Raw genomic sequence first — 13,765 nt, 5'->3', positions numbered from 1 at the left:
ACACACACACACACACACACACACACATAATGAATTCTTATTTCTTTATTGCCCACAAGGGGCTAAACAAGGACAGACAAAGGGATTAAGTCAATTACATCGATCCCAGTGCGTAACTGGTACTTAATTTATCGACCCTGAAAGGATGAAAGGCAAAGTCGACCTTGGCAGAATTTGAACTGAGAACGTAACGGGAGACACCATTAACAGACACCATTAGCTTACTTTTTTTTTTGGTGAATATTCTCTTTTAGATTGTGTTTTGGCACTTTGTCTCTATCCAACCATCATGCAGAATGCTTGCTATTGTTGAAAAGAATCCATTTTTCATCACACTTAACAATATGATGCAAAAATGGCTTACTTTTATACCATGACAGCAAAGAACAGCAAGTTTCAAGATGACGTGTCATTTGATGCTCGTTCAGTTTGCATAGTACCCACTTGTCCAGCTTCATTTCAGATGGTCAAATAGAGTTGGAATCAAAACACCAAACCTTGCTGCTAACTCACACATAGTTTGAGATTTATCTGCTTCCACTACAGTTTCCAGCTCATCATTATCCACCTTGTTCTCAGGTCTACCACAGGGATGATTTTCAAGAGTAAAGTCGTCAGACCAGAACTTCTCAAACAATCGACGTACAAGTGCACTCATTCGCTATATCTTCACCAAACACCTCATTGACGTTTCGAGCTGTCTGGGATGCATTGGTTCCATGAGGGAACTCATATTCATAAACAACACAAGATTTTTATCTATCCATAAGTTCACAGAAATTGATTTACAAGAGAAAACTCTCACCATAATCAGACACCATGAATTGCATTTTGAAAAGTGATGATGTAACTCTTCAATGTTGTAAAACAAAGAATTGTCAGGATAAAACAATAGAGTTAATGACTGTCAAACTTGGTGCATAAGAAAATCGGACATTTCATTCTTAATGACCTGATATTCTTTTCAATTGGTTGAATATTACAAAAGCAATTCAAAGACAACTATAGCTCTGGGCTGACCAATGCCTTGTGAGTGAATTTTGTAGATGGAAACTATGCAAAAACCCACTCTGTGTGTGCGTGCGTGTGCATGTGTGTGTCGTGTGTGTGTGTGTGTCTTTATTTTCATTTCACCACTGCTTGACAACTGGTGTTGGTTTGTTTACATCTCTGTAACATATCAGCTCAGCAAAAATAACTAACAGAATAAATACCAGGCTTGAAATTATACTGTGGTTGATTTGTTCAACTAAACCCTTCAAGGCAATGCCCTGGTATGGCCTCAGTTCAATGACAAACAATTAAAGATCAAAAGAATAAAGCATGTAGGTGATAAATCTGGATGTTTAACTCTTTAGCATTTAAACCAGCCATATCCAGCCAAAATATTCTACCTTATTTTATGTTGAAACCGGCCAGATCCATCTTCTCATACCTACCCTACTATGTCATTCTAAAAGTATACAATCACATTTTTGCAATATTGAGGCTATGAGATAATACCTGATTAATTAAAAACAATGTGAATGAATAAACAATAATCAAAGAAATTTGAATGCTAAAAGGATAAGATACTTATTTACATTGCACTTAGTAATGTAATAAGCTTCACAATCATGATAAGCATTTTTGGAACTGTGTAGAATTTGACAAAATATAATCATAGCAGCATTAATTAATTTGAATTAATTCACATGTGATGCTGAATGTCTAATTGGATAGATATGCAAATATAGGTACAGGTGTAGATGTGTGGTAAGAAGCTTGCTTCCTAACCACATGGTTCCAGGTTCAATCCCACTGCAGGGCATCCCAGGCAAAGGTCTTCTACTATAGCCCTGGACCAACCAAAGCCTTGTGAGTGGATTTGGCAGACAAAAACTGAAAGAAACCTATCATATATATGTATATGTGTACATACTTACATACATACATACATACATGCGCATGTGTGTGTGTGTGTGTGTGTGTCAATATGTAAATGTGCCTTAACAATCGGTGTTGGTTTCTTTATGTCTCTGTAACTTAATAGTTTGACAAAAACAAACTGACAGGGCTTAAAAGAAAAATAAGTACTGGGGTTAATGTATTTGACTAAACCCTTCACAGCGTTGCCTCAGCGTGGTTGCAGTCTAATGACTGAAACAAGTAAAAGAATGAAAGAATAAAAGAATAAAAGAATGTAAATAAATCAAATGTTCAGAACAGTGTGAAAATTATCTTTATGATCTAAATTGGTGTATTTATTGCTTATTTTTGTATTTTCAGACCTCAGAATTATTGAAGAAGTCACAGTTCCAGAATACAGGTAGGAGAACATAAGCTTGGCCAACAATTTCTCTACCCATGCCAAATGGCTATGACATCATCCCTTTCTTTCCAGAAAAGTATGAAAAAAAAAAAAAGAAAAAAGAAACAAATATGAGGAAAATATAAAAAATAATAATAATAATATCCCTTGTGAATGTTGTCATCAAGCAGGTGTTTGGCAGGTTTTTGGTTATGGTGTTATTGATCTAAAATCTCAAATGCATTTTGCTGTAATTAATAAATTACTCACCTGGAATCAATGGAGACACTTTCTCTTTAGATAGAGTAAAATGTCTACCTTACCTGAAAAATACACAGGTAATTAAACGTAACATGTAAGTTGAGAAGAAATGAATACATACAGGTGAATGCATCTGTGATGCTAGCCATAATGGTAATAGTGTACCTGGAACATAGCATCAATATACCTGTGACAAGCAGAATAATATATTTACAATAACTGGTAGTAAAAACAAAAAAAAAAGTGGTTCTTAATACGTGTGTATTATTTGGGTGGCTAAAGAGATATTGTGGTTGTAAATATTAGTGACAAGGTTACTCAAGGCTTTTAAATCTCGTTGCTAGGCAGATATTTTGTCTGTACACAATATTTATTTTATCAGAATAATATGAAGCATATGCCTCTAGATTTATTTGTCACAAAAGTGTTCAAAGCTTGTTGTCATGGACTGATGAAATAGTGTTAGTCATTTGCTGATTTAGTATTATTGTAAAGTTAAATAGCTAGATGGAAATAGCTTCAAGAGCAAAGAGGCTGTATACCTCAGTAGGTTCTTAGTGTTTTTTATAAATCTCTGTGTTTCAATAGGCATTAGATTCTTTTGAAGCTTTTTCTTTGTTAAAGTGGTAAAGGAAAGAAAATTTTAACATCATATCATTTAATTTATATGAAAGCTGTTGAAGATAGGTTCATATGCTTTTTTGCATATGAAAAAGTCGCACTGAAAGAAAGAATTCATGAATCTTTTGTTTTATTTAAACCAAACCTATGGCTCTTCATAGGTATTTGAAATAATATTCAGAACCAGAGCAAATAATAATGAAACCAATAATATATCTATTAAACAACCAAACCTGTCCTACCCAACAAATTGATAAAATTACAAATAAACTCATGAATTAAAAACAATCAACAAACATTCAGTTCATTTGACAATCAACCCAACAAACAATTCGTTTACAATATATTTTATACGTTTCGCCTCAATTATTAGAGTAAAGAAAAAAAGGGCAAATGTTCAGAGAGTAGTTATGTCTGATTAAATTATTTGTTTAAACAATATCATCTACATCAAAATCCTTTGTCATTATGATCCCCAAACCATTGTTCTAATAATTCATTGATCGGTATAATTAAGAACATTTACTTGTTTGCTACAATGAAGTAAAGAGAGATAAGTTGGCTGATAAGTTTAAATCTTACCTTGAATAATCAAACTCTGCCAGAACTATTTGTTTATTTGACTTAGTCTAGCTGAAAAAGAAAAAGAAAAAGAAAATAGAAAAAAAGAAAACACTACATTATATTATTTATGTCGCATGGAAGAATGGTTGGAGAGAGACAAACCATTCACTTATAAAACATCCAGCTCAAATTACTTATGCCAATGTCTGAATTTGCAAACCCGTCCAGTGCTAACATGGAGAATCATAGTTGAACATTTTTTATTCAATGTAAAGCAAAACCAAATTAAAAAACACAAATTTCCATTTACTGCTAGATATCCCAGCAGATTGCAAGCACACTTAGTTACCTAACACTGACACAGGACTCAACTCCAACAGGATATTCCTTATAAATCTATCACAACCCCATAAGATTTCTCAGACGTTTTTTTCTTTGAAAAGTTCTTTTAATTCCTTCTTGTTTTGTTATTTCAAGTGATTTTTTTTTTGTGTATATTTATAATTTTCTTGTTCTGTATATATATTTATATAAATATATCTTCTCCATCGAATTTGCCATGCTGTCTGTAAAAGTTTCCACATATATTGTCAGTCTATAAAGCTTGTGTTGTATTTTTTTTCAGTTTGTTATTTATTAGTTATTAGTATTTTTATTTCCATTCATTTGGGTTTAGTTTTAAGTTTCTACCTTTGCAAAATGTTTATCTATGTTCATGTACAGTACAAATTGCACAAAATGTATCTATATTTGCTATCTATATTTGTACATTTACATAGAATCATTATACAAGTTTAAGTATGGAAGAAATTATTTCAAGAAAATTATTCATTAAAATAAAATTTTTGAGAAATAAGACTTTTATTTTATTTTATTTCATAACATTTATATCTCTATGCTTTTGGCATCAACAGAGATGAAAGAATATTTGGTCATATTTGTATATTCATTCATTAAATCACTGGTTATCTTGCTATTTTTTTTTCTTTTTGTTATCAATCTGAAGAAAAAAGTCAAGTGCTCTTCGTGTTCATTGAACACAGACTGAAGAGATGTATGAAACAATATAACAAAAGTTTTGTATTTATACCGTGAACATTTTTTCCAGATTCTTGAAGTTATGTTAAACCGCACTATGAACGCTCATTATAAAGTAGAATATTTTCAGTATAAATATTTTCTCTAACATCATATTATTCATCAACACATCATTTTCTTTGCAACTAGATGCTTTAAATCACACTAGACTTAAATTCTATATGAGTTAAAAAGTTGGAACATGAAAGGGTTAATTCCATAAGATTAGCTTGACTGTCTTTCCTAGTGGCACTATCAAAGCCTCCAAACTTGATAACACACCTAGTGAGAGAATGACATTGGTATCATTTTGTAGTTTAGTCAAGATGACACAGACGTACCTATGTACTTCTGGATGCAGGCATGACTATGTGTTTAAGAGTTTGCTTTGCAACCACAACAACATCCTGGCTCAATCCCATTGTCTGGTATTCGAGGAATGTGTGTTCGACCAGAGCATTGGATTGACCAGTACCTTTAGCATGAAATTTGTTAAAGATAGAAAGAGCAGGAACCATTTGTATATACCTATGAATCTGTAAGCAATAGCAAGAAAACTATAATAAAACAAGAACTGGTGCTCTTCAAACTAAGTCCTCTGCAATATTTGTTCTGAAATGAGTAACAGATACTCCCCTATCACTCGCACTGTCTGAAATACAGTGAACCAGTGATTGAGCCTTTGAGAACCTATAACTAATGAGGCTTCTGGAGGAGGTGCTTTGTAACATACAAGAAGAATTTTATAATTTTGATATATAATTAATAATTAAGTTGACGTCTGCTGGAAACTCAGTAAGAGAAAAAAGATTTAAGATGGTTGATGAGGGAATAATGGAGAGAACAAGAATGAGGGAGTGAAACAGTATGGAAAGAGGTGAGTGTCAAATGGATCTAGATGAATATGATATGTAACTAGTTTGGGGAAGCAGAGGCAATAGTAGAAGCCACAGAATAGCAAATGAGGAGACAGTGCATCAGTGAGCAGAAGGTGTTGAGTGTTGGTGAGTCGGTCTTTGCTAATCAGTTAGATGACTTTCTTTGAATGAGTTTTATGATGTTTGTTCTGCAGCAGCAGCAATGTGGTACTGATTTCAATTGGGGAACTTTCTTGAGCTTTGAGGAAAGTCAGCAATTGTTTAGAGCTAAAGTATTTTCCAATCCTGAAGAGGAATGTTAACATTTGAGATAAAGTTTTTACTGTTGTGAATCTGAGATTGCTGTAAAAGACCATCATAGATCAGGAGGTTTAGTAACTATATCAACTTGAGCTGACAGAATGGTTAGCATGCCAGGCAAATTGCTTAGTGGCATTTCGTCTGTCTTCACATTCTGAGATCAGATTCTGCCAAGGTCGGCTTTGCCTTTCATCCTTTTGGGGTTGACAGAAAGAGTATCAATTGAGTACTGGGGTCAAGGTAATCGAGTATTTGCTCCCCACCCCAAAATTTCAGGCCTTGTGCCTATAGTCCAAAGGATTTATAGCTAACTTAAGTATTTCAGTTGTATACATTGTTCAAAATTAGGGAGTGGTAGGTACAAGAGTTCTTCCTTAATACTAATAGAATGTTTTTAAGGTTTTTGTTTATGTAGACAATAAAGGTTTGACATGTGGGTTTAGATCGTCATTATTTGATGTGATATTAGAGACGGATGAAGAATGGTCTTATCTGCATATAAGTGAGCATTGTTAGAGATGAGAGAAAGCTTGCCATTTATACGCAGGATGAAATCTGTGGAGAATATAACTGCACCTTTGTGCAAACCAGAATTGGATGTGTAGTACAAAAGCCAAAATCAGTGCACATTGCAATAGTGTGATCAGAAAAGTAGCTTTTAATCTAGATGATGATTAATAAAATCCTTAGGCAGAAACTTTGGTTGGAGATTCTCATGTCAGATATGATCAAATCTTTACTTTAAGAGCAAGTGGGTGATATTGCAGTGATCTAGCAATACAGAAGCTGTTTAGTGGAAGAAGATTCAACATGTTAAAGAAAGTGATTGTTAAACACTGTACCTAACAATTTTTGCAAATGTGAAGAATAAGGTCAATAGTTAGCAGGGCTGCAGAAGCTGCTTTTCTAAGGAATGAAATACACAAATGCTAAAAGTGAAATAAAGCTTGAAGAGCTTAGCCATGTAAGCAAGAGGATGCTTTAAAGTTCCTAGGGGTCTAGTTGGCAAATGACTTTTAACCCTTTAGCATTCAGATTTCTCTGTGAAATTTAATGCTCGTTTATGCAGATTGTTTTGGGTTAATCATGCATCATCTTGTAGCATTGAGATTTTGATGATGATATTGTAGGGTAGGCTCGAAAGGCCGGATATAGCCAGCTTGAACATAAAATGGGTAGAATATTTTGGCCAGATATGGTCAGTATAAATGCTAAAGGGTTAAATGACTAGTAGCAGTTTGGTATGGGGAGGTTTACAGATTGTGCAATACTTAAAGGCATCTTTTATAAAATAGAAATTGCATTAGCAAGAAAAGCTGACAAGCTGGTAAAAATGAGTGAGTTTTTCCAGATGTTCTAAGACATTTTCTTTCTCTGTACAGATGCTGTAGAGTGGTGTGAACCACTTGGATGGTATAATGTTATGATCTTTGGTTGAATGAAATATCAAATGTAACCAAGAAGATTTAACTTCAGAGGTAGCTAAAAACAAAAGAATCAATGCCTGCCATTATCAATATAAATTTTGCATATTTTAAGAAATATTTTAAAGAATAATTTAAGATTACTTAAAATACGTAATATATTTAGTTGGATTATGTTCCACATACTCAAGACAGCTGAGTATATGATATTAATTCTGAGCAACATGTATAGGATTTTATAGGGGGAATAAATGTTGAGATCTGATGTGTTTTCTGGCCAGGAAAAGAGAGATTAGTCTTTATTTTGTTATGGACACAAGCAGGCCAGATGTAAGTGATGGGCTGTTGAAAAATTCCTGGCTTTAGGTAAAAGAAAGTACCAGAAGATCAGTTAATTATGATTTTATGCAACATATTCCCCACAGATTCACACACTTATTGCAGTGATCCTTCAGTTTTTTTAAACCCTGTAAAAGACCTGGGAAGGTTTGGCTTCCAACCAGGCCTTTCATGATACCCTTAAAGCCAGGAACTTTTCAATACCCACTCATATATGTAGTGAATTTGAAATTTCTGGTTGTCTGTTATTTGTGTTTAGAAAGGTATTAGATATGTTCTTTGTGTAGATATTGTACAATTGAAGGAAACGAGACTAACATGGCTGCATTTTGCAATATTCAATTTTTTCTAAAAGTTTCTATCAAATTCTTTCTAAATTTGTTTGGATGGTGGCCATTTATATGGCAGGATGCTACCAGTCAATCATCCTAACAGATAATTATGTTTAGGGAATTGAAATTGTTTTGTTCTACAACCCAATCCAGTCACATATTTAACTTCATCTTAGTTGCTTATGAGAGCATAAAGTATCCATCAAATATCCTTTTTTTTTCACTCAGAAGAAACCATCAAAAGAAAGAAATTACTTAGCATACATTATGACACCAACATCAGTTTGGAAGAGGGGCTTTGAGATAGGTGGGTAGAATTCTATATTAAAAGAGATTGTGTTGTCTGTAAGTCTACATTTGTAATCTGTGTAAATTTCCTATGGTCCTTCAAAGTTATATAAGACTTGCACATGACTAATCTTTCATCATTTACCTTTTCTTGTTTCATCATTGCACTATGGCCATGCTGGGGCACTACCTTGAAATATTTTGGTAGAACAAATTGAACCCAGTAAGAAAAATCTAGCTAAGTTTCTAATCTCTTGATGATTTTGGAAGTTATTTGCATATTTAAAAAAATTTACCCTTTCATATGATATTGATGAGGTCAGTTTTGAAGTTTTTTTATTCCTTATTTTTAGAGAAGAGTAGGGACATTTATGTATTCTGAAGTCAAAGACATTGTTGTTGCTATCATTCTTGTTGTTTAGTATCAGATTAATTTTCTTTAAGTAGATCTATGATCAGAGATGGTCCAAACTTGGCAATCTCCACTTTTTATGTAGGCAAGATTATTTAATCTGATATGTCCTTTATTTAATTTACGCATGATCTGAAAGAGATTTGATTGATATTTCAAGCATATCTAATGACCACATAGAGGTTTGCAACAGAAGTGAAACTGTCACTAAATGACCTTTGACATGAGACTTTTCAATAATACTTTAATGTACAACTTTCCAAAACTACTTTAGGCATGAAAAAGGGAAATGATAAACTAAGAACAGTAGTGGAGTGAAGCCTCAGCTTTGGATAGATTAATATGCTCTACTACGGGTTTTGAGTATTTTTGTATTGCCATTGTAAGAGCAAATGTGTGTGTGTGTATGTATATATGATAGATAGATAGATAGATAGATAGATAGATAGATAGATAGATAGATGGCAAGAAGAAAATGGAGGGGATACAGAAATAGTATACATCAACTGTTAAACATTATATTATGTCTATTTATTTATTCTAAAATATTTATGAGAATATATACATATGTAAAGACTGTGTATTACATACATACGTACCAGTAATTCATAGAATAGAAAAAGAACAGAGCAAGAGAGAGAAAGAGAAGAGAGAAAGTGTTTCAAATGGGCAGTACTGGCACATGCACACATACATACACTCTCACTCATACAAATGAGTTTGTCCTTTTTCTATTCTATGAATTACTGGCACGTATGTATGTAATACACAGTCTTTACATATGTATATATATTCTCAGAAATGTTTTAGAATAAATAAATAGACATAATATTATGTCTAACAGTTGATATTTATTATTTCTGTATCCTCTCCATTTTCTTCTTGCCGTGTAGATTAAGGTAAACCACTTTTTACCCTTGCCCATTTATTACACTCAATAGGGAAATTGCCACACAATAATCAGCACTTGTGTATTAATAATAGGGTATTCTACCAGCAGTATATTGGATAGGTACTATCCCTTAGTTGGTTGGATTCACAACCTCTAACTCTCACTGAATTATATATAGATAATTGCTAAATGTCCTTTAGATTTGAAATCTTAATTGTTGATATGACATGGTATGTCATAAGTGTCTGTATATTGTGTTCTTTGTCAATTTAGTTGTAAAATAAACAGATTAATCAACGGAATGCAGTGTCTGCAAGTTGATGAGTACCTCATATTCCCCTCCATTTTCTTATTGCTATATAGATATATATACATATACTTGTAATTTTTGTTCATATATAAGATATCTAATATTGGAGTGCTAACAATAGATTCCTGTGGTGTAAAAAGTCTGTCATACTGTGGAAAAGTAATGGTAAAGGTGTGTGATGTGTGATAGAGAAAAACAGAGGTAGAGACAGACAGAGAGAGCAAGAGAGAGAAAGAGAAGAGAGAAAGTGTTTCAAATGGGCAGTACTGGCACGTGCACACATACATACACTCACACTCATACTCATACAAATGAGTTTGATGCACATACACTCACTCAGAAAACAATTAGCTGTGTTGTGTGTATGTGTATATGATTGTTAGAAAGTGAAAAGGTGTATGCGTATATGTGTATACACAATTAGTGTTCATATGTGTATGGGGGGAAAATATCTTTCTTTCATCTTTTACTTGTTCCACTCATTTGACTATGGTTATCCATGGTAAGAGCACTGCTGTGAAGAATTTTATATACTAGTACTATTTTTATTCTTTTTTCCTAAAAACGATTCTGCCAGCTCACCACCTTCTTTCGGTTTCTGTCTACCAAATCCACTCACAACGCTTTGGTTGACCTGAGGCTATAGTAGAAGACTCTTGCCCAAGGTACCATGCAGTGGGACTAAACCCAGAACCATGTGGTTGGGAAGCAAGCTTCTTACTACACAGTCATACCTGCACTTATTAATAATTATATTTATAAATTCCTTCATAAAACCTTCTGAAATGGTGTATCAGCAGTTTTTCTAATTATCTATATATCAATTCTATGCTCCTAACTTTCTTCATAAAAGATGTGCAATGGTATATTCTGGATACAGGTGTTTCAAACTATATAGTATCAAGTGATTCGGAAATTATTTTATTAGCTAAACAGAATTAGTTGGTTACAACAATCAAAGATCATGGATCACAATAGCAAGAATGGAGAGAATAGAGGTAGAGAATTTACACACAAGGTACAGAAAAAGACTAGAAAAGGGCAAAGAGAAAAAAATAAGAATTAAGAATAAAGACAGAAAAGCCATTAACCCTTTTGTTACCATATTTTTATTGAGATACTCTGTGTTTCTTTCAATTAATTATAAATATAACAAAGAATTTAGAAAATTAATTCAGTTATCTTTAAGCTAGTGTTTGGAACATAAATTGTGACTAAGGTTTGGTGGAAGATTTTAATTCAGAACTTTTGAGAACAAAACATTTTTACTACTGAGCCAGAGCCAGTTTCAGTTGGGTTGGGTTGGTATCAAAAGGGTTAAGCTTTAACTCAGGTGGAAAGGAATGAAATTATTCCAAGAAATAGAACTAGACGGTGTTATGTAACAAATGATAAAGCAAGAACCAATAAACAAAAAAAAAACCCGGAGAATTGTTAATCAAGAAAGGATGCAAAATATGATGTTAAACAAAAATATTTTGCATAAGCCAGAATGAGAAAACAGGTTAGAAGAGAAAACATGACAGAAGAGACAACATTTTGCAGAAAGTAACCAAAGGATTATGAAAGATATGATTGGATATTATAACCAAGTGAGGAGATGTTTATGACTGACATTGTCCCACAAAATGTACCTCCAGAATTTCCATTGTTATTGCTACTATATATAAATAATGCTCAACATTATTCTTTTTCTGTCTTCCTTGAATTTGTATAGTACATGTACAGATATTTAAATGCCTCTAGTCATATAATGTGAGTGCCTTATATGTATTAAAATATGAGGTGAATCAAGAAAAACTCAGTCCAACACAATTCTTTCCTTAAATTTACTTTAAAAAATTGCTTAAATAACATTGCTCAATGTATGAATCACAAAATTTCTTTTAACCTAACAAGTCACTTGCTATCATTTACTGCTTGCATGAGTATAACCTTTCACTAAATTATATTGCAAGCATTGTTGTATTTGCTACAGCAACAGACACTTTAGACCAATAGAAACCAAACTTAATTCAAATCATACCATACAACTTTTTGTGCATGGGCTTACATATTCATATATGTATGTTTATGCATCTATCTATCTACATGGTTCTTTGACCTGATGAAAATAGCATCAAAAATTTCTTTCAAATCACAGGAAAAGAAATAAAGTTGCACATATACATACTAGTAGAGACAGGAACATTTATTCTGACACCCTGCTTACATACAGTAACACCAATATACACAGATTAATTTACAAACAAACACACACACACACATAGATGGATAGATGGATGGATGGACAAATGTGAATCAAGACAATACAATTTTGATTCATCTAAGCAAGATTTTGATTCATGAGAATGCATATTGATACACCAGATGAATTTAAACCAGGGCTCATAAATATTACAAAAAAAGGTGAAACAGACTTAATTATTAAACAAATTTCCATTGGTTTGAATAGTAAAGTTAGAAATTGTATGAGCCTGTACCATTCAGTGAATAGTACAACTGCAATAAAATGATTTACAAGCTATAAAAGCAACTGGGTACTCAGTTTTATATGGCATGATATGAATCCTGTTTTCCTTTACTGTTGAAAGCATCTAAACTTTGGCTTGCTCCCACAAACAGAAATGCCCTGGAGATCACATGATAAATGAAAGAATTCATTTTTATTCAGAGTACTTCCTATTACATTGTTTGTTCTTTACACCCAGATGTCCCCGAGTGAGTAGACCTTTAACCAAAGATGCTTCAGCCTGGAGCAACATCTCTTTTTTGATACATGTCTATGAACACACAGGTTTCAAAGTTTGGCACCAGGTCAGCAGTTTTGCAAGAAGGGTCAAGTCGATTAAATCAACACTGTGATTAACTGATATTTATTTTATCAACCCCAAAAGGATATAAAAGTAAAATCAACCTTGGCAGAAATTGAACTCAGAACATAAAGACCGCTTAGCATTTTGCCCAATATCCTAATGAATTTGCCAGCTCCCCACCTCAGCCTATGACTATATCAATAGATGTATCTTTGCATTTCTCAAGATAAGGTGCAATTTGTGGGAGAGATTTGGTTGCTATCTCAAGCTGAACATGTGACTATATAGTCTCCATCTTTAGTTAAACTGTTCAGTTTCAGCATTGGTAGTTTAGATGGAGCAGAGAATGTTTTCATTGGAAGGTTTCAAAATTCTTGCAACATTGAAGAATAAGCTCGATGCTAAACACATAGGTATGCAGAGAAGAGATAAACTTCTAATCAATAAATTAAAAATGCAATTCAGGTATTCAGAGAATTTGATCTAAACATTTCCATAACAACACATTTATGCAAAATAGACTTCTTAAACATCCCTTTGGACTTGTCAACCAACAGAAACCAACCAAGCAGTTAACATGTGCGAAGAAATCCTGAAACCACCCACTAACCATCTTTAGGGAAGAGTCGGCTGAGTAGGTGCACACAGGAAAATATTAAACAAAGAGTTCCAGGCATAATATGAGGTTAATTAGTTCGTTTTGCGACCACATGTTTCTGGTTTCAATACCACAGCATGGCACCTCATGCAAGTGTTTTCTACTATAGTTTCAAGTTCAAGTAATTTAAATTTGATTTATTCCTGAATTCATTGTTGTTGTTTTCCAAATCAGTGTGCATGTGTATACATGTATGTATGTGTGCATGTGTATCTGTATATATATATATATATATATATGTGTGTATATATATATATATATATATATGTATGTATGCTTATATGCGTGTGTGTGTGTGTGTGT

The 13,765-nt window shown here is 33.2% G+C and overlaps 1 protein-coding gene across 1 annotated transcript in view; it reads left to right on the top strand.

The window, feature by feature from the left end:
* The window catches only part of LOC128249436 (protocadherin-19-like), a 67,117-nt gene that overhangs the window by 40,047 nt on the left and 13,305 nt on the right, over positions 1-13,765 (top strand). Inside the window, exon 2 of the mRNA XM_052973130.1 lies at positions 2,269-2,308. Coding sequence (XP_052829090.1) covers positions 2,269-2,308 — 40 coding nt within the window. The remainder of the gene's footprint in view (positions 1-2,268; positions 2,309-13,765) is intronic.

This window comes from Octopus bimaculoides, chromosome 14 (genome assembly GCF_001194135.2).
Source record: "Octopus bimaculoides isolate UCB-OBI-ISO-001 chromosome 14, ASM119413v2, whole genome shotgun sequence".
Lineage (NCBI taxonomy): Eukaryota > Metazoa > Mollusca > Cephalopoda > Octopoda > Octopodidae > Octopus > Octopus bimaculoides.
Note: the sequence above shows the minus strand (reverse complement) of the source record. Positions and strands in the feature narration are given on the sequence as shown.